This window comes from Micropterus dolomieu, linkage group LG06 (genome assembly GCF_021292245.1).
Source record: "Micropterus dolomieu isolate WLL.071019.BEF.003 ecotype Adirondacks linkage group LG06, ASM2129224v1, whole genome shotgun sequence".
NCBI classification, from domain to species: Eukaryota; Metazoa; Chordata; class Actinopteri; order Centrarchiformes; family Centrarchidae; genus Micropterus; species Micropterus dolomieu.
In genome coordinates, this window is record NC_060155.1 from 22946094 (window position 1) to 22968770 (window position 22677).

Genomic DNA, 22677 nt, shown 5'->3' on the forward strand with positions numbered 1-22677 from the left:
ATGCAAATCAACTTTCAAAGACTTCTTTGAGATAGGTAATCCATCGCAATCAACATTTTGTCTCTTTTTGTGAAAGTTAACAGCACTGTTAAATTGTAAAGTATTGGCCACTAGGGGCTTTTTGAAACAAGACAAGGAGTCTACAGCCACACCAGCTTCATGGCAATCTATCCAGTAGATGTTAAGACATATCTATCTGGACCGACGTTCAGATTCACTTTATCCTTTTTGCAATGTCCAAGGCTGCTTATTGTTTATCCCAGGTTTGATGTTCCAACAATGTGAATGCACTGGTTTTTCCTTGGTGATGTTCGCACTTTGGTGTAACCTTGAAAGAGCCACCAAAGAAAGTTTTCAAATTATCCAGAAAGGAAAGGGTGACAAAATGATAACTTGCCTATTTCAAGCTGGTAAGCCTCTGCAAGCTGAATTTCATTTGAATTGAACGGAAAACAACAGCAGGTGGGAAGGTAGGAAATGAATCTCAAATCTTACAGTAAACTTTGGGAAATGATCAGTAGGAACACAAAGTGTATACACAATTTGTAGTTAGTGGGCTTTGGTATTTAAGATCTAATCTTGACTGCCATCACTTTATAGCAAGCTGAAAATGAATAAACTTTTAGTTTTATTCAGATAGACAGATATGGTTTTGTCCACTGTTGCTAAGTCACGTGGTACTAGAACTGGTGTTGTAGAGAGACTCACACTCAGAAAGGAACCACAAAGCAGCAACTGTGAAGAATAGCAAGGCGGAGAATGGAGAGAGAAAGGTTGAGCCCTTGGACACACACACTCAAAATCTAAATCATCATTGGAAAATCATTAGAAATCTGGCAAAGTATAGGGGCACAGATTGAGGGACAAACCCCCATTCAAGTGCACACAAAGACAGGCCTGCAGACACACACTAACACACTCACAGAGAGGCAGCCGGGTGAAAGGGAAGAGGGGCGGTTCCAACGATACACTTCTGCGCACACACATACACACACACACACAGCTTGAACCTCACAAACAACCCTCCGTACTTCCCACCCAGCCCGCCCACCTCTGTCGACATTTATTGCTCCTTCTGTGTGAATGTCGCTGAGTTTCATTCACATGTTGGCCATTGTGTGCGTGTGTGCACGCATGAGTGTGCGTGTGTCTATGGGTTTGTCACTGCGAATGAGAGCTCCATTAGTGATTCATTTGTGTGTAGTTAACCATTGTGGAGAGAAGGCAACATTTTATTTGTCTGAACCCAACCCTGACCATATGGCAACAACTTCCCCTGCTCACTCCTCTTCCTCCCCACCACTTTATTCTCAGCTCTCCTCCTTCTCTGCTTCTCCCTCTGGACTTTACACTCCTTCTTCTCCTCCTCTTTCTTCCCTTGTCCTCCTTCACCCACAGTTCTGTTCGCCCCCTCTCGTCTGCACTTTCTGTTTCTTCAGAAGTTGCCTCCCTGCCTTCTTTCTTTAGCTGACTTTTGGAAAGCTATGGAGCAGCATGTGTGCACATCTGTATGTGTGTGTGTGTGTGCGTGTTGTAGGTCGATGGGGACAGGCCTCTTTGGCTGTCAGCTACAATCAGCCCTCACGTGTGCCAGTAATGTTGTGTATTGTCCGAACACATCACTAGAGGAGCATCTGAGACGTCCATTAAAGTTCAAAGCAATTTATCACTATCTCCCTCCTCCTCCTCTTTACGTCTCCCATCATCCCTCACTCCCTCCTCCTTCTCCCCATGCTGTCACTATCTCCTCCTTCTCCTCTCCTCCTTCCAGTCTCACTCCTCTGTCTCTATCCATCACATCCGTCCGCTCTATCCCTTGTGCTTGAATTAAAATTCAAATAGGATTAATCGGTAGGACTTTATTATTTTTTTGCTGAAGCAGGTTGTGCAAGGTGCAAAATGTAAATATAATTCAAAATTAAGATAAAGATATTCTCCCTCTCTCTGCCTCTGACTGTCACACTTGCTAATGCACGATGCCCTTGACATCTTGAGTGTGATTTGTGACAAGCTGAAGGTCCTGAAGGCTTTGCAAGTCTGCGTCCGAGTGTGTGTGTGTGTGTGTGTGTGTGTGTGTGTTTCCGATGTGACAGGAGCCACCCTGGGGAATGATAACTTTAGACGGCGAGTTTAAATATTAAACTGGCCTGAACAACTGACAGCACTCTAACACCCGTTCAACATGGATGTGCGAGCTCTGTTTCGCAAACACTCGCCCACACTTGTTCTAGCCTTGACAGTAAGTAGCTTTCCTCAGCATACATGGCTATGTGAATGTGTGAGTGCAAATTGTATATCTGTGTCTCTGTGTGTCTCCAAGTGTGTGTATGTGTGCGCCCGCATATGCGACACAAGGTTGGATTTGGACTTGTTTTTAATCAGTGGGATTTTGCAAATGGCCTCAGGCTTCTCCCAGGGACTAATTAGTGATGTGACTTCGGCATAATAAATAAACACACGCACACGCACACGCACACCAATGCAGCATCAAAACACAAAAAAAAAGAAACCCAGAAGAGAGAGTTAGAGTAGAGTCAGGATTTACAGATCAGATGGAGAAAGTGTACATTTGCAAGGGAAGTAAACAAATGCGCTTATGCTGCCTGATCCACACTGTAGCTGTTCTGTCTCGACCCTAATTTCTTCCATTTCTCTTCCATTGTCGAGTTTTCACTTTCTATTTCTCACCCTCTGTCTCTCTCTCTCTCTCTCTCACACACACACACACACACACACATTCCAGTATTTAATGTGTTGACAGCCTGCGCCCAAGTGAGAGCAGAAGGTTGACGGCCTAAGAGAATTCCTCCGGCTTTTCTACACTACAACCTTACTACGCACACACAAACACACACAAACATTCTGGCTGTGTAAACCAGAGAGATTAGCAGCTTATTACCATACCACAGGGGGGCTACACACAGGGGACTGTGTGTTTCTGTGTAGCCTATGTATGTGTGCGAGTGTGTTGCGTGTGTGCCAGTGCACCTCAGAGCATTGTCTTCTGGTCATAACAACAACTGTTCCATTATTTGTGTGTATGTCTGTGTGAGTGCCAGAATGAAAGTGTCTTTAATCATGAGTACAGAAAAACAGAGGCCACAGAGAATTACTGAATATGTTTTCATCACCAAGACAATTATCAGATTAAACAAATATACCTCGTTAAGCAGCTAATCCATCCGTCCAATCAGCAGGCAGGACAGAGGCAGCAACACCTGCTCCCCAGCGATGACCTTGGACAGATGTGGAGAAGTGGAGATGATCCACTTTCCAGAGTCACGGCTCAAATTCGAGGGAGGATTGTGTCATCCTTTTGAAGTCTCGCATTTGGCATGAAAAGGGAAATGCAACCCAGTTTACAAATTTTACATTTATTTGGAAAGTTGATTGAGCTCTGCACATTTTGCAAGCAAAGTCCTGCCTCATATTCATACAGTACAGCCCTACATGCACTGTTTGGTGCTGTAATGAAACCACGGTTGACAAAATACCCAAGTGACCCTAATTGAAAGGTTAGCTTTCACTCAAGAACTACATTTCTCTGTCCACTGCAGGGAATTGAACCAGCAACCCTCTAGCTATATGGCCACTATTCTGACTTTTTGTATCGCAATAGTTTAAACAACAGTCTAAAGCCAGCAGGTCTGTGAAGGTGTACTTAGGCTCAGCGGTGCTTTGTGCTAAATGCTAATATAAGTATGCTAACATGGAAGCAGGTGTAATGTTTACCGTGTTCACCATTTTAGTTTATCATGTTTGTACGCTAAAAGTCAGAGGATCGCCAATTCATCTTGCGGGGGACAAGAATGTGTGTACAAAATGGCAATCCATTTATTGGCTCAAGTCAATAAGATGCACACTCTAAACTCCCTGGATATTTGTACCAAAGTTCGCAGCAATCCATCGATTAGTTGTCAAAATATTTTGCTAAAAGCCAAAAATATCAGCCTTATGGTGGTGCTAGAGAAAAAGTCAGGGGATCACCAAAATCCATACATGTCTGCACAAAATTGTATGATAATCCATCCAATAGTTAGCCTACTGAGATAGGCTATATCAATCTGAACAGTTAAATCATTTAGCCTTGGTTGGTTAAAACTAGCAACTACTCAATTATAAAAAATCTAGATGGTTCCCTATGAATTATTTAAAATATAAAACAGATTTGATTTGGGTAGACTGAACTTTTTTATGCAAATGAAAAGGTGGTTTTGTCTAGCTACCTGTTAGCTAGCATATAGAGGTGTTCAGTACATGTGAAATCTTTAACAACAAACCTTTAAACTGAACTGACCACAGTGAATCACCATTGTTAGTCACCGAATCAGTAGCGTTTTAGCAGCGGAGCTCCACACTGGTGACTGAGAACGCTTTCAGCTCAGCTGTAATACATAATACTTTACTTCCTTATTAAAAGCTTATTAAAAGCCTTGAAAGCCACAGAATCAAAAAAAATCCTAATCTGATAATGCTGTCATAAATGATTGGCTGCTGAGCTTTTAAAATTATGTACAGTGCTTGCAGGCTAGTTTTGTACTCAACTAAACGTGATAGCTTGGACTAGCAACAGACTGAACTTACTACTAAACTGAAGACAGAAGCTGTGATGATTGTTGTGGCCGTAACAACAGTGATGCATTCACATTATTTATGCATACTGTTGTACATGCATTTGAACAGCGATGTGACCTCTTAGCTTAGGGAAAAAAGACTACCAATCTTTAAACTGAACTAAATGAACTCATTGGCCACATTAGCCAAGTGATTAGAGATTTGTACCTCTTATCTGATATCATCCAGTTTGGCCATCAAATTTAGCTACAGCCACAAGTCAAAATAATTCATACTGCAGACAAACCCAAACAAACTGGCATCAGCCACTCTGCTACAGGTGAAGCCAGCTGAACCCAGTACAGTACAGACAGCTAGCTATAACGACATGTATGGCAGATCACAGCAGCAAGACAATGTGTAATGCGCTACTTTACACTGCCAAATCTGACAACTCTCCTCCACATGGTACTCTCATACTGACATAAAGCATGCTATGACTGCTTTACTGGCACCAAATGGTACACTGACACATGTAAGACACCTGTATGAAAACTTCTCAACCAAATAACCATTTATTATTTGAACAATACAGAATTGTGTCAGCTAAACATCATCCAGAGTTTGTCTAAGACACTTTTCAGTCATTTACTGTTTTTCTATGTCCCTGTGCATTAGTAGACATCACAGGCAGAGGACAAAACAGACTCTTGACTCATGTTTCTGGCTGCAGGAGACAGCAGGTAGTGTTCACAACAACAGACACATCCCAGGGCGAATCTATTTTAAAGCTGACAGTTGGCGACTTTCTCCTTAAAGAAAGAGGAAGTGCAACCCGAAGCCTTGATCGGGATAAAGGCCGAGATTTATTTAGACTGATGAAATGATCACAGTCATGGCCATGAATGTGAGTAGGTAAAATACATGTGTGTGTGACACACACTCACAACACCATGTACACACCTCTTCACAATCACAAATCAGTGCCTGGCTGCAGAGAGAAAAGAGAATTCATTAAACTCAGCCACCCACGCTGGGCCACAAAATAGACGGGGGTAGAGAAGGAAGGAAGGCGGGGAGGATGATGATGAGAGAGAGAGTGCAAAGACGGTGAGAAAAGAGGGAGGAAGATGAGGGAAAGGGAGAAACAGAGAGGGGATAGAGTCCTCTTAGCGGGGGCCCATCAAATGAAGTGGATAGGAGGTCAGTTGAAGAAAAGCTCTTTAGGAGCAAAGGGATGAGAGAGAAAGAAGAGTAAAGAAATAACATAACACTGGAGGAAAGAGGAGAGCATGACTATGTGTGAGAGAGGTGTTAGATAGGCTCTGTTGCTGTGGAATTGAAGAGTTTGTCTTGTGTCACCATGTGTCATTGAACTGCCTTGCCTCTGTTGGCCCTGCTCAGTAGCCAATAGGCCGTCCCAATACCCTTCACCAAAAATGACAGCCAATCAAATAATGCTTTCCTGGTCAGCATGGCTGTGACCTGAGGCCAAACATGTCAACCTTTCCCTCTCTAATCTCCACTGCTCTGTCCTCATCCCTGCCTAATCCACACTGCGCTAATCTGGTTAACTAGAGCTGTTTCTGAAATGAACTAAAGCCTAATCTAATTCCCACTTAGCACTAATTAAGAGATTATTGACCTCACATCCAATTATCATAATCATTGAGCTTTGGCAAATGGTCAAACAAAAACAAAACGGAGTCAATAAAACAAGCAGCCGTCCAGAATCAGACGTCATCACCGAATAAGATGCAGAGATACACTGAGGGAAGAACTGTGAAGTTCCTCTATCCGCCTTTGAGACACACACACACACATTCCACCTTAAGCCTTTTACTGTCCAGAATGTCAGCAGCCATCTCCAGCACCGTTGCCTGTCACAAAGAGTGAGAGAGAGAAAGTGCAAGTGAAGTGTGTAGATGTGCATATATGTGTGTGTGTGTCTGTCTGTTTGAGAGAGAGAGAGAGAGGGAAAGAGAGACAGAGACAGAGGCTAAGGGACGGAGACATACAGGAGGGAGGGGTGTCCTTGAAAGAGGACGGAGGTGTTCAGCTGGATCTAATGTGATGGAGGAAACAACTGGAGCATATACACACTCACACACACAAGCACACACAAACACACACCACTGCTGCATCAATAACATTCTTTCCAGGAAGAAAAAAAACATTTGTCGGGATAAATTCACATGAATCCACAATCGGCCGACTAAATCCATTTGTCCCGTTCAACCCTCCGCAGGCCAGCCCTTTATATCGCTAGTATAGGAATGGGAGTGAGAGCAGGGCCGAGCCCCAGCCTGGCTCTCTGCAATGGGCCTCAGCATCATTATCATCAGCAGCGGGCCCTCTCAGATGCGCCAGCACAAGATCAAAGGAAAGCCTCTCAATCTTCTCCCCTCACTGAGGCAGCACAGAGCTGCTCTATAACTGGCATCTTGGTCCTGCGATAATCCTCCCATTGATCTACTTCACAGAGTTCAGCCTGCACGGAGGCTTCTGGGTTGAGGGTTAAAGATGCTGAGGAATGTCTGTCAGAGTTTGCAGCACTGGGTGCCAGATCTTATTAAAGCCATACGCTGGCCGAGCAGTGCTTTACAGTGTCCTTTTATTCTTGCAACTTGTTTTCAAGGTGCTTTGCTTATATGAGCTAATGTTAATGTTTCATGAGGGCATTTGCATAGATTCTACCCAGATCATCATTTAGGCTTTCATAAAGGATACAAAAATAGGTTATGTATTTAGCACAAGCAATTAAAAAGCATATCCGCTGCAACATGTAGGCATGAGATGGGGGGGCACAAATTAATTCACCTTATTTTCTTTTTCCTTCCTTTCCTTTGAAGTCCATGAGGGGGAAGTTAGACTGGAAGGCAGAAGGAGAGGGTGGAGGGTGAATACAGGGAACAATAGACCAGAGAGCCATTACCTCAGCTCTGCCACTGGGCCTCCCTCTTCTCAACGTCTCCATCTACTGGTGGCTTGACGAACCGCCCGCTTGTCCTGGATGGTTCTGCTGACTGGCACTGCTGAGTTGACAACATGAAACTCTGTAACTATAACTCAAAAAACACCTGAATTGTAAAACAGTTAAAGTAGTTTTGCATTTCATGTCACTTACCATCAAAAAAGTTTGAAGCTTGTCATGTTGCATATGTAAACACACTTCTAGGGACAATTGGAGCAGTTGCTGATAAACGACACAGTTGTTTGGTCAGGATGATTGGTGACTAGTTATAATACAGGTCTGGATTTTGTCTGAATTTAAACAAATGACATATAACGTGTTGATTAGGGATTTTACTGTGCTAGTAGGTTGATATATCTTTGGACAGAGACTGGCTAGCTGTTTCCCCCTGCTTCCAGTCGTTATGCTAAGCTAACTGGCTGCTGGTGTGATGTGAAGTAGAGTACACATGTAGACATGTGAGGAGTATCGAATCTCTCATCCAACTCTAGCCATGAAACCAAACCATAAATATTCCTTTATATTTGGAGCCACAGCCAGGAGACAATTAGCTTAGCTCAGCATAAACACTGGAAGCAGGAGGAAGTCAGTGCGCTTAGCTACGAAATAGTACAGCACATAAACCCCTGTAAACCACAACTTAACATTTCATATACATTATACAGATTAAGCAAACAAGATATAGCTTGTTATTTAATGAGTTTTAGCAGTTCTTGTGCTGGTTTTAACTATGGACTAAGCTAGCAGCTACTGGCTTCATATTTATCTTCCAGATGTGACAGCCTATCAATTTTCACATTTACCTCTTGGCAAGAAAGTGAATAAGTGATTTTCCAAAAATGTCAAACTATTACTATTATTAAATGTAGAGGACTTAGGTCAAAGTGAGGCAGGCGCTTGCACTTCAGAAACCAATGTGTGTGAGAAAGAAATAGATACAAAGGCTGAGCAAGAATGTAGTTTGGGTTGTAGAGGCATTTGGTTTGGTCAGCTTGTATTATTGTGAATTTTTATTCACAGCCAAAAGTGAATGTGTACATGTGGGATAAGACTTATCACATGTGTTTTTTGCCTCTTAAACACTATAAACACTCACAGTCCAGCTCTCTCACACACACACACACCCACTCACACACCTCCGTCTAAACCGCACAATTTTTCCAAGCTTGGCGAAATACATTGATAAGCAAGTGCATGCATACACACATACACTGCAGTGTGTGAAATTGGGTCAGCAGTGGAGAGTGGGTTTTAATGCTGAGCACATACGCTCTCTAAAACTGATCTGCATATTCATGTGGGTGGCTATCAAAATGACACACACACAAGTAGACGTGCACAGATACATGCACACACATAAATAAGTACATGCATGTACACATTGGACTAAACTTATTCAACCCACACACGTGCCCACATGCACACATACATGCAAATCCACGCACGCACACACACACATACACACACACACACACACACACACACACACATACAGACAACAAAGCACAAAGAAAACCCTGAATTGCAACCGTCAAGGAGCCACAGGGGGCATTTATGTTCCACTCATTCTAATGCTGTGGCTAAAAATGAGCTTATTCCTCTCCAAGCTGTACCATGTCAATCATATTTCTCCTTTTCCTTTAACTTCTCTTTCTCTATTCCCCTCTTTCTCCCGCTGGCAAAAGCAGCGACCATCTTTCAGAGCAAAGCGAAGTCCGGCTGGCTGCTCAGCTCTCATTACTTCAGAACTAGTGAGTGAGTCGTAATATTGTCAAAAGTCTTAGAAGCGCTGAAACTCCTCCAAAAAGATATTCACCAGGAATCATTCTGCCTCTGAGCTTAGAAAAGAGTTGGAGAAATAGAGGCAGGGTGAAAGAAAGGTGTGAAAGAAGGGGGTGCAAGGGAAGAAGAGGAGAAAGATGGAGAGAGGGAGGGAGATGGAGGTCTCTCCCTAAGGATATACTTGTCAAAAACCCCTACTTTGCGTTTCTGACTTTTTCAGCGATGAACAACAGTTTTCTCTGACAAAGCATTTTCCTGCTTATTTGCAGACGGAGGGAGGAGACGGGGCTCAAGTTGGAACGTGAGAAACTGAAAGGATGTAACAAAGGATTCAGAGCCAGTAAGCAGATCGCTCTGAAGGCCGCTAGGGGCCGGGGAGAGGAGGGGGAAGGGTGGAGGGAAGGGGTGGTGCGGGATGGTGGTGTCTTTTGAACAGAGAGATGGTAGGGGAAAGAGAAAGGAGGAGACGGAGAGAATGAGAGAGAGAGAGAGAGAGAGAGAGTGTGTCTCTCCTGTGTATGTGTTTGGGGACCCTGAGCATGTGATTTATTTCAGAATACTAATGTCTCTTTGATCTCCTCTGCTTAAAAAAAACACCCTGCTGGGACTGTGGGCACACACACACATACACACACTCCAACACAGCCACACAAATGCATACATGTATATGTCTACACGCATGCACACACCCGTACATACCTGCGAGCACACACACACACGCATTAATATTGTTGTGTCCCCTCGCCTGACTGCTGAACAGGGCTCATTTATGCACACACACTCCCACATTCAGACACACACACACACACACACACACTCACACACACACACACACACTCCAGGGTGTCTAATCTACTTTAACTATCATCAAATCCATAGAGATCCAATTACAAAGATAGAGGAATATTTGTTTTTCTCTGTGCATCCTAAAAGACTAATTAAATTTTCATGTAAAGATGAAATTATTTGATACAACACAAACATCTTTTCATTTTAATAATTGTAATGTAATATGTTTTAATTGGGGATCCTGTGACTATTTCTGCCTAATTCAGCTGCATTTCTAGGCCTATAATCCTGTACAATGACTAAAGTCAGTCACAAAAAAGAAACATAATGGGAACGTTGTGGGGACTCTGTTTACCTTTCCTTCTTGTATCGTTTTATCATCATCCCAAGAGCTAAATGCTAATGTCAGCATGCTAACATAGTGACAAAGGTGACAAAGGTAACATACTTCCAGGTATTATGTTTACCACATTCCCCTTAGTTTAGTGCAGTTGTTCTCAAGCTTTTTCTGTCGCACCCCGCTTTAGAAACTCCACTAAAAGTTGATTTCATTTTAATCAATCGCGCAATTGACATAAAACAAAAGATTTAGGTTAGCAAAATAGCCTTGCTTGCATCAGAGCCATTTATTTTTGTTTATGCCACCATATATATCACATTCATGCAACTTTAGGTCTGCTCAACATCCATCCCCCCCAGCAGTGACACTATGCCCCCTGTTTGAGAAACACTGGTTTAGCATGTAAGCATCTAATATTTGCTAATAAGCATATGTACAAAATACAGCTGAGGCTGATGGGAATGTCATTACCTTTGCAGGTATTGGACAAATCAAAATGCTGACCTGTTGATTGCGTTAGATGAAAAGTCAGAAGTCAGAAGTTACGATTCATCTGGAGGGAGGCATGAATAGGTGTTCCAAATGTCGCAATCCACTCAATAATTAAGACATTTCACATAAAACTACAAATGTCAACCTCATGGTGGCACTATTTGAAAGGTCAGGGGATGACCAAAGTCATTAAGATACATCATCTGTGGACAATAGCTTTACATAGAAAATGTCATAGCAATCCATCCAGAAGTTGTTGAGATATATCAGTCTGGACCACAGTGACCAACAGACCAACATTACCATCCCTAGAGCCACGTGGCTAAAAGTAAAAGCTTGTAAGTAACTGCTCCTCTCACAAGGTACGCCTACCGCTGGCCTTTCTTACAGTTACATGTCTTCTTTTTAGGATGTTTTTTGATGATTTTGAAAATTACCGTAAGGTTATGGTGATCCTATTTTCAGGCAATCTTAGTTCTACTCCTATTTAAGTTATTGATTTCCTACATGTGCCAAAGTGAGCATGGATAAACCCCAGCTGTTCAACTGCTAGCTACATATGTATTTTTGTATATATACAGTTGGTTGCTTGATAAATTCACTTGTCTTCTATAATAAATTCTGTATAATTACAAATCAATATAACTTGGCAGCTCTTGAATGAAGCTGTTTTCTCTTGATTCAGTGTATCGGGCACAGCTGGATAAGGTTTTATTTTTCTTTTGAGCACCTCCTGTGCTCACACTGATCACCTGCTCTCTCTCTCCTTGCTTTCTCCAGGGTCTCTCGGCGAGCAGCTTGAAGCGAAATCCCCAGCTGTGGCAGATTGGAGTAGTCAAAAGAGTACTCAGAAGAGAAGTCAGTGTCTCATATGAAAGACTGTCTGTGTTTCCAGTTACTGTATACTGGATAATGAGTTGCATTCAAGAGCATTTTACTGTGGATGCATGTTTAAATAATTTTTTTTGGGGGGGGGTTGTATAATAAATGTGTATACTCAGTAACTTTTCCTGATGTCTCACTGGCGGTGTTCTACCAAAGGAAAAAGAGCAGTATTCTTACGGGGCATTGTCTGCTGCATCTGATACCACGACCTGACATTACCTGTTGAAGCTGTAGAAGTTGTAAATAGCTGAGCAATTATTGTGCTGTCAAAATAACATGATGTTGTCTAAGTGTGGACAGTTATCTGCAGGAATGAGAAAAATACACCACCAAACACAATAGACCCAGTGGATGGTGCAATGTCAATAGCTTTTTTTTTTTTAGTTTTGGGTTGTATTTCGTTTCAACACTTGCATGTCTGTTCAAACTGCTCAGGCTTGAAATGGGTGGAGGTGAGTCCTGTTTCCCTCCTCCTGCAAGCCCCTAGTCTCACTTGATACATGGAATCTGTCAGAAACTCCAGCTCTTCCCTGAGGAACACCTCCAGCAGCAGCCTCAGGGACGTTAAAGCATGCAGCTGCTGGCCCGGCTCTTCTGGGTTTTCCAACCCCCCTTATCACAGCAGACAGCAGGTGTAGCAGCTTGGTGATGCCACCTCTCATAAGGGGCTGCCTCAGGGTGGCACAATGCACCAACTCCAGCTGGTTATGGAATCAGATATGATCATACCTTAGACAAAGGTATAGATCATCTGACCTGCTTAGACCACAGCAGCTAGCGTCCACTAAAAAAAAAACTAAATATCAAGTATAGTGTAATAATAATAACTTTCACAATTCTTGGAATATTTATTTAAATCACCTATAATATATACATATATATATATAGTTGACTGTCATTATTCACTCAAACCACTCTTGTTAGCATCATGTTCAGCTCTATACCCTTAAAAAGCAACTGTACACTACCTGCTGAGCAGCAAACAAAGTTAGAAACTAGCTGGTAAACACAGTGGAGCATTTAGCAACTAAAGAGCCAGATATTTCCTGAGACCTGCTCAACTAAAACGCTCTGCTACGGAAACTGTGTGAGACTAATTCATGCAGACAGAGAGGAAATAAGGTCAGATGAGTCTGTTAATTCTGCTATGTCTTAATTTAATTGTTGGCACTTTGTTTGAATGTGGCTGAATCTCCTGAGACTCAGTCATTATGGGTTTCTTTTGACCATATTACATTTCCCTTTTATTCTCATTTTAAATTGTAAGTGTGTGTGTGTGTGTGTGTGTGTGTGTGTGTGTGTGTGTGTGTGTGTGTGTTTGTCTCACTTTCCAATTATTTGGAGAGGGTGGAGACCAAAACAGAGCTACTAGGAGAGTGAATCTTGGACTTACATTCATCAGTTGGACACAAAAACAAATCCAAATGAGTAATAATGTTGCTCTGTGTCTGCTGGATGTTTGGGCAGCAGTTGGCTAAAAAGTTCACCATCGACTTTATAAAGTGATACGTTAATGTTTCCAGCTTGTTTTTACAGCCTGTTCCCACATGGCCAAAAAAATCACTTTAGAGTAGTCTACTCCACTGATTTAGCAGTAGACTTCTGTAACATTGTTGGACTTACGGTGGACAAAAAAAGATCTCAAGCTCGTTGAGCAAGTGCTGACTGTCATACCAACGAGCCTGGTTTTTTGGCGTTGCGGTCAAAGTTGCACATTTTGAACCCTGTAGAACTGGGTTTGAATCCCGGTGTGGTGACTGCTCTCTCCCTTCGCAATACTGTCTATTTTATTCCTAGCATTCCTGTTGTCGAAACCTGGTGCCTACATTACCCAAAATGCAACTTCAACACCATCGGTTTGATCAGAAATTTGGGTGTACTATGCTAGTAGCAGCTAATGTAGCCTCTAGCCGCTAGCCACAAGCAGAGATGAGGAGCAGGCTACAGAAGTCTGGTAAGCTCACTTCTTTCTCCACACCCCCAGACTTTCTTTTCATTTTCAAACTTATAGTCTTCAGCCTCAACTACTTCACACAGCTGTGGTGTTCCCCTTTAAAACAGGTTAATAGCTTTACCCAAATGTTGTAGTTATATTGGCAACATAGGAAACAGTTGGATTTAAAAAGGACCAGGTTTGGAATTCCAGGGGCCTAATCTTGCCTTTGCCCTTGGACCCCAAAATCATTAATTCTGCCCATGTATGCAATCAAGAGCATACATGGGCAGAATTAACACACCCACATACTCAGCGCGACAGAATGCATCAAAAACTCAGAAAAAATGCATTAAGGACAGCAGTCTCCTGGGAAAGAAGGTGGTAGTTCTACACATTGATAGTCCATCCTGAAAAAGTTGGCACTAAACAGCTTGGAGCTGCAACCATGGTCTCTGGTACAGATAAGGCCAGAAAGGCTTGTACGCAAAGAATTCTTGAAGCACAGGCTTCTAATGGATCTCTGCAGGAAACCTGCAGCTAGCTGATGCTACCAAACCATGCTGTTTTAAACAGCCTGCTCTGTGTGACAGCTCAAAGCAGTCCCCTTAACAAAGAGAGATTGGTCTGAAACTGTGGGTAGCCTACATCCCACTGGACCCCAGTGTAACCAGAACAATTCACACTCTTGTCTCATGGCTCTGCAGGCCTCCTGATAAACAACACAGAGAGCAGCGTTTCTAAAGCAGATGGCGCCATCTTGTGGCCGCTCTGTTGCACTGAGAGGGTGGAGCTAAACATACTAAACAACAGACTTGGTCTGAACTTGTTCTGCGACTTTGTTATGTTTCCTATCAGGAAGAGAGGCCAACATGGTTCGTGAGGAGCTGGCGGTCCGTCTCAACGACAGGGAGTACACCAACTGGCTGAAAGCAGGACGGTGTCTGCTCTTGCTGAAGGACGGCCTGCATCCCTTCATCACCCACCACATGAGCACTTTCCACCGAGACCTGCTCAACCAAAACGCTCTGCTACAGAAACCGTGTGAGACTTCTTCATGCAGACCGAGAGGAAATAAGGTCAGATGAGTCTGTTAATCTTAATTTATTTGTTGGCACTATAGTTAAAATGTGGGTTTGAATATCCTGAGAATCAGTTAATATGAGTTTACTGCGACCATATTTTATTTCACACTTATTCTCACTGTAACTTGAATTTTAAGTGTGTGTGTGTGTGTGTGTGTGTGTGTGTGTGTGTGTAGCTTTCCTCACCATGCAGGGTGTGTTCAGAGTGGCAGAGATTGATCCTGAGATACCACAGACAGCCCAGTTCCACAGTGAACTGGGACAACTGTTTCCCTCCCCACTGGAGAACAGATCCTTGGGAACTGGCCAAGGTAATCTCACACCGATCCAAACACACTCACTTAACCTTAATCTGCTGTAACTGGCATTTAATATCACCAGGCCATTACTACATTGTGTATGATACAAGATAGTTGTCATAAACAAATGAGAGTGACTGCTGAAAAAGCTCAGTGGTTGCTCAAGTTGCATAGCAAGCAGACATGGAATTATGGGAAATGTGGTCCTATTTTGAAATACAAACACTAACAATGCCACGTGTATGATAAGAGTCTACCAGTCAGTCCACCACCATCTTGCTTAGAGCAGTGATTCACCGGGAAATAGAGTAAAGATATTAAGAGAAGAGAAAAGAGTTCATATTGTGTTTAGGAGGAAAATAAATCCTACTAGGATTACAAATCATTGTGAGGGTGCTCTTTAGTATATTAAGTTAGGGCTGCAACTAATGATTTCTGTCATTATCGATTAATCAACAGCGTTTTCTAAATCCACAAATTCATTCTTTTGTTTATAAAATGTTAGAAAATAGTGAAAAAATGCCAGGTGATGTTTCCCAAAGTCCAAGGTGATCTATTTTGCTTGCTTGTTTGATTCGACCAGCAGTCCAAAACCAAAAGAAAATCAAATCTTGAAATTTGCCTGGAACCGGAAAAGTATTTCACCTTCAGTATATGCATGGAAATTAATACAAGGATTAACTGATTATCAAAATTGTTGGCAATTCAATTTCTGTTGACCAACTAGTCAATTAATTGATTGATCTATTGTCACTCTATTTAATGTCACAAGAACCATTAAACCAACTGACTGAGGTCGTGGCGATCCTGTGCAGCCAGCCAGCGTCATGCCATAATTAAAAATGTGTAAACATCACTCTTTTCATAATATTAAAGGTGTTAAATAACATCCAGTTCCAGAACTAAAGAAATTTTGATACATTCGGTTAGTTTTGTTAGTTTTAGTTTGGTTTCACACTGCATTTATGTGACCGCACTAAAGGACTTGACATGACAGAACTGCGTCCTGACGTCATGATCTATGTTGGATGCGTCTCCCTATACTTGACATTGATTGGTCGGTAAACAGTTCCGCGGGTAGCTTTAACACTAATGAATGAATGAGGGATGAACATTTAATATCGTTGCCACTGTATTTTTATTATGGCATTACTACCTGCAGCACCAACTAGCTTATAGCCTACTCGAGGCTCGTCCAAATAAATGTCCTCAGTGTGCGAACATTATATTGTCACCGCCAGGCAAGAAAGGATGAGAAGACAGCAAGCAATCCTTTTGCATCTCTGTTCGAGGAGACACCAAAGATGCAAGTGGCAATTTGCTTCAATAGCCTAATGGCCATCTGTATCAAAAGATGAGCTGTCACTGGAGATTTATAATTGTGTCCTCATTTCTGTGCATTTCTCTGTGCATTTGTTTGTTACTTTTTCACATGGTAACCGCTGAACTTCCTGTAAATGGTCTGAAAGTCCGAACCATCCATAAAATGCTTTCAAAACTAGAAATGAACCAAACCATGGTTCAGTTTGATCCGGACCGAGACTACCTCTTTTCGTCGGACCAAATTTCGTCTGTTTGGTCCGGACCGTGGTCCAGGGGAGGTTTCACACCTGCAATTTTGGTTCAGATCAAACTACAAAGTCCAGACCAAACAAGGTAGGTGTGAAAGCCCCCTGAGCTCATCTGACAGGACTGTGGGGTTACATCAGACAAATAAAGGTTGGGAACCACTGGTTTAAAGTAACTAAGCCAATGTACTTTAATTAATCTGACAATTACACATATATATATATATATATATTACTATAAAAAATGTTAAGAAATGTCACATGTGGACTACACATTGATTATATGATCAGCATGGAATGATTTCTGATCTTGCACATATGAAAGGGTCTTTCACTATAAAAAGTCATAGATACTGTATGTTGAGCTGACAAGATGAAAAAATATCATACACTGAAGAATTTATCAAGTGATGCGAGAAATAATCAATTATCAGTAATGAAAAATATCAGTAGTTCCAGTCCTGAGTATATTATGATTTTATATAACAAATGAAGCCCGATTTCGTCAAATGATCTCATATCAGAGTCAAGTAAAGTGAAATGTGCTGCATTATATCACCCAATAGAAGTATTTTTTGACTTGCTAGAAAAATATGACAGACTGAAATGTCTCAAAGGTTTCTGAAGATTCACCTGAATGTGTTTATCTAAGGTCTCTTTCTCTCTCTCTGCCTCTGCAGGCCTACATGCCGCGGGGTCAGGGGAAAGTGAAGGGGGCAGATCAATGCGATGCATCTGCTCTGCTCAACCTAATCAACTACTGTGGCGGTTTCCAGTCTGTGGATACAAAATTTGTGAGAGAGGTAAACATAAAAAGGATTTTTAAATGTGCATGCTGTTCTGCTTTTGGTCAGTCATTATCAAGTTGTTAAGTCATAACATTACATTACCAAACCTTATAATCCAGCAGACAGATGCATAAAACATACTATAAACACTCTGTGCCACAGGCTGGAATATGTGTATGTAAAAACTGATGCCAGGAAGAGAACCAAAATCAGAATAAATAAAAAGAATAATAAAACACTGATGATTGATTATGATGATCTGTTATGTGTGTGTGGTTCCAGGTGATCCGTTACAGGAATGAGTTGATGCATTCTTCTGAGTTTCACATGAAGGATGAATGGATGAAGCACTACCGGGTCGCCCTGAGGAACCTCGTGCGGCAGTTCAGCCACGTACCACAGATGGCAACAGCAGGACGACAGATAGAGGAGGTGAAACATGTCCGGTGTTCGGAAACTCTCAGGTCCCCTCGCTGCATTAGAGTTGTTTTGCATCACGGTTTGTGTGCGTGTGCATTTTGTTTGTACAGATGCTGACTGTTGATTTGTCAGTATGTATCTCTGGTTTGGACCGGATGGATTCTGCTGATCTGGATGGATTTGAGATTGATTCTGTCAGCCAATGGGAGACCAGCGCCGACTTGATCAGCCAATGGGAGGCTGAGTTGCTGCAAGAGAGGCTGCAGGAGTTACTGCATGCTGCTGATGATGATACAACAACAAGGGTGCGAAGAACAAATACAGATGTCCATGTGGTCCAGTGGCATATTTGCACATAATACAAATGAAGATGCCACGAGACTTCATCTGACTATGTCTCCTCTTTAGGATGCTGAGCAGCTGAAGACGCTGGATGGTTTCCTCCAGGCCAACAGAGATCTGGGTGAGAGGTTTTCTGCAGAGCTCCAAGCCATCCACTCGCTGCAGGCCAGAGAATAAGAAGAAGGAAGAGCTGGGAAAGACAGAGAGGAGCATATGTTAATATTTCCTATTTGAAATAGGTTAAGAATTTAGGCAGATCAAGGGATTTGTGGATGTGCATGTACAGTATATAGTGTTGTAATGCAATGTAAATAAAGAAATCTATTGACTCTATTGACTGAACACAATCCATTGACTCTTTCCTGATTGACACACTTTATTTCATTAACTAATTATAATAGGGGTGGCACGGTGGTCCGGTGGATAGCTGTGGCCTCACGGCAAGAAAGTCGTGGGTTCAAACCCCGGTTGCCCCGGCCTTTCTCTGTGGAGTTTGCATGTTCTGCCCGTGTCTGCGTGGGTCCTGTCCAGGTGCTCCGGCTTCCTCCCACCATCCAAAGACAAGCGGCCTTGGTTGATGGGTGACCCTAAATTGTCCGTAGGTGTGAGTGTGAGTTTGACTGGTTGTGTACCTTCACACCTGTTCTTCTCTTGGTACAAAAAGGGTTCTTTTATATGCAAACTACACTGTAGACAATAATTGAATCTTAATTATATATAAACATTCCTGACTCTGTTGAAGAAGCTTGTGTGGTTTTTATTAAATCATAGCCACATTTTAACTGCCTGAATAACAAGCCCAACTCTGGTGTTCACAAAATATTGTGGGAGTCTATACTAGTGTCATGATTTCTGGTGAATGAAGTGTCAGTCTGTAGCTACTTCAGCAACCTGTGGATGAATCTGTATTTTAAAGTTGTAGCTGGTCCAAGTGAAGCTACTTTTACCTTATTTGTATCCTGGGTTCACAGCCAATTACATGTTTTGTAGGCCTTTATTAAATATGAATCTGCAGAGTAACTACTCTAACAACTCTAAATGTGACTTTACTGTCTGTGAGTGGAGTACATGTAGGCCTAAAAAGAAAGGGCTACTCAAGTAACTAAAAATTGTAATTAAGAAGCCTACAGTAGGCCTACTTTAAGGCTACTTCATTACTTTCCACTACTGGTTTTTATTAAGACTACCATAGAACAAACTGCAGTCACAGTGTGATTAAAAATGAACATCAAGGAGTTGCTCAAATTTAGATTAAGAAATATATAATTTGGTCAAAATAATAAGTAAAGTAAACAAATTAAACCGAGAGCGATAAGTCTATAGTCGTAATCTATGAGTTTGAAAAAATATTTCATCTTGCATCAGCCATGCAGACCAATCACAGTGCGTCTGCCATTCGATAAAACTTTAGTTTGAGGGACATAGCAGTTCAGCTGGAAGTTGTAAGCATGGAGGTTTTTCGGATATTTGATGAAGAAAACCATAAGAACTGGTTGAAAGGCGTTGTTGGTTTGAGGCTTCTTCAGAACCCGCTTGAGTGTTTTATTAATAAGCAGATCGACATTTTCCACCAAGCACTGCGCAGGGAATGCGGCTCGGATGTGTGCGGCAATAAATGCCATTTAAAAAAATTTAAACCACGGCCAAACCAGGTATGAACTTAAATGTGACCGTTGTGCATGTGTGATGAACTAAAAATGAAACAGTGGAAAGGAAAGACATCAGCCAGCAACGTTTGTGTCTGCGTGGGCCAGCTGAGCTAGCCTTCTGAACTGTTTTTCCTTTGCGCGTAGGCCTGTTATATTTCTAGTAGATATGCCTAAAACACGAAAATAAAGAATAATTTTATAAATAGGCTATGGAGATCAAAGTAGACAATACAATTATTTCTGATATGTCTTCATTTGTAGGCCTATATTTTTTGTCTTTATAACCCATTATTATCCAGCGTCTGTCCAAAGTTAGTTTTCTTGCTTTCTTTCAGTTTATACTGCACAATCTTCACCACAAGGCAGCGGAAATACAGTGGGAGTTGCTGACATCCCATGATCAAGTTAGGAAGTCTATGAAGTAATTGTCTGTTCCCTTGCATCAGTGTTTTCCTCAGTGGCTGTGTGTTTCTTTTAGATAATAATTATTTTGTTAATAATTGTTGTCACGAAAAGATCAGTATTAGGCAGTATTGTGTGTGAGGTCAGAGCTCCTCTGCCTGCTCTGCACCAAATGGCAAACAGTCACAGAACAACTGTTTAACATAGTTTTGCATATGGTGGTGGCTGTGTATGTGAGGGTTTCTTGTCTTTCTTTCCTCAAGTGTCCAAAAAAAAAACTTCACAAAATGACTAGATGGCCAACAAGTGTTCTTTGTGCTGTGATCGTCTCTAATCCTAAACATTACCAAAATTGATTTGGTGAAAAGATAAACGCTTTCTCTCTGTAATGGATAGCTCAGAATCATCTCTCGGAAAGCTCTCTAGCATCTCTTTTCCTGATTAATGATTCACAATTTGTCATAACAATGTGTTTTTTAAAGAGCCTCCTAAATCCCAAAATAAGATTATTTGTCTAGTTCTAATTTTAAGCTGCTGATTGCAGGTTCCTATATTAGATTGTGAGGTGTGTTCTCATTGGAGAGATGTGATATGGACCAACCACAACAGTCAGGGTGGAAAGGTAATGTGGATGAACATAAAGAAGATAAATGGGAAGTGGCAAAGGTGAGTTTGCAGTCTTTTCTTTGAGCAGTAAAAAAATTTTTCTATCACAGTGATATTTTTTTTAATGTGAAATTGATTTGGTCTGTTTGTTCAGCAGGTGTCACACTAATGATACCGGCTTCTGTTTTCAGGTGTACATGACAGGCGGTCATAAGAACCATAAATCAATTGGTCAGTTTGACATTGTTGCGCTTCTGTCTCTCATGACTCAATGCAATCACTTCAAGAAGTTTAAGCTGGGTGGATTGTGTGAGCAGGTAAATTATTATTTGTACACACACATAGAAATAAACATATGTTGTGGGATGTCTCTAACTGCAGTCACTCATTTTGAATGCCAGTCAGTTACACAACAATACACCTGTTGTCATTAATCTGTATTTTAGTTGTCATATGAGGTTAAGAACATGAAATATCATTGTGATAGTGCAGAGGTTGCTGTCAGTTCTGATCAACTGGAAAAGTTATTAGAATGACCAAGTTGTAAGTTTGCCTGCATTAAAATTCAATTCTTTAACCACTGTGTATAGGTTGCCAATGTCCGAAACAATATCATGCATTCTCCAAATTACCAGCTGAAACGAGAGGAATTGAATGGATACCTTAGTCGAATCAGAGATCTGGGTGAGGTGCTGGCAAAACATGATCCTGTGTTCAAATACCTGTCTGGAGACATCAATGAGGTGTGTGCTTTCCCTTATTTCTCATGGACTGTTTATTGCACCCTATCTACTTTAAAGGAATTATGCAGAAACAAAGTAATTAATTAGGTATCCAAATCAAACTACTTTGACTTTGCATAAGGTAATTTCCTAGTTAGCACTAAACACATAGCACACAGCACAGCTGAGGCTGATGGGAATGTCATTTGTTTTTATTTGATCATAAACTAAAGTATTGGATTAATAAATTTTTGACCTGATGAAAGTTAAGGGATTCATAGCAATCCATCCAGTATTTTATCCAGATATTCCACTCAAAAACCACAAATGTCAGCCTCATAGTGGCACAAGAGGAAAAGTCAGGCGATCATGAATGTCTGTACCAATTTTCATGCAAACCCAGCTAATGGTTGTCAAGACAGTTCACTTAATGTCATAAATGTCCACCTGCGGATGTTGCTAGACGTAGGATCACCAAAGTCAGTAAGATTTTTGGTCGGCGTCAAGTAATGATGTGGTTTCAGGTTTGCAGCGATGTTTAACGTAGTTTGAATAAATGTAACAAAGTGTCGAAAGGAGTTGGTTCTTGTGACTAACCTACAGACAGTCACCACCGCATTTAACAGTTTCCTTCGGCTCTACGGAGCTTGTTTGGTCTCAACTTTACAGATTTGCTTCTCAATGCTCTCATTAGCATCATTTTCAGCAGCAGGCAGCTGTATTTAGCAAAACAAGCTCTAAAATCTGTGCACTACTTGTCCAGCACCAAACAGCAGACTAACAAAGCTAGCTAGTGAACATCATTTAGCAGCTAAAGATTTAGATCTCCAACAGCAGAGCTAAAAGTGGAGTTAATAAGTATAATAGTTGTATCTGGGATCATTGTAGCTGGAAGACTGCAACACATTGAACACAGTGCATTCCTTCAGATTTACGCTGTGCTGAAGCAAATGCTTTGTCATAGTGGAGGTGTTTCCTCCATTGCACAAAATATCCTTGCTGCAGGTGTTTCATTTTGCTGTGTTGTTGTCTATCTTTTTTAGTGAA

The 22677-nt window shown here is 41.6% G+C and overlaps 1 protein-coding gene and 1 long non-coding RNA gene across 2 annotated transcripts; both read left to right on the forward strand.

Annotated features, from left to right (window-relative positions):
* Positions 1 to 14553: 14553 nt before the first annotated feature.
* On the forward strand, positions 14554 to 18584 carry LOC123971827 (uncharacterized protein CXorf38 homolog). Its single transcript, XM_046050841.1, has 6 exons — positions 14554 to 14828; positions 15011 to 15145; positions 17382 to 17504; positions 17772 to 17921; positions 18020 to 18214; positions 18318 to 18584. The coding sequence occupies exons 1-6, from the start codon at positions 14622 to 14624 to the stop codon at positions 18426 to 18428; spliced, it is 921 nt and encodes a 306-aa protein (XP_045906797.1). The 5' UTR covers positions 14554 to 14621; the 3' UTR covers positions 18429 to 18584.
* A 1239-nt stretch (positions 18585 to 19823) lies between these two features.
* Positions 19824 to 21640, forward strand: LOC123971872. The gene is made up of 5 exons (XR_006825318.1): positions 19824 to 19903; positions 20236 to 20321; positions 20847 to 20968; positions 21100 to 21225; positions 21499 to 21640. It is a non-coding gene; the product is annotated as an uncharacterized LOC123971872 (long non-coding RNA).
* Positions 21641 to 22677: the final 1037 nt, after the last annotated feature.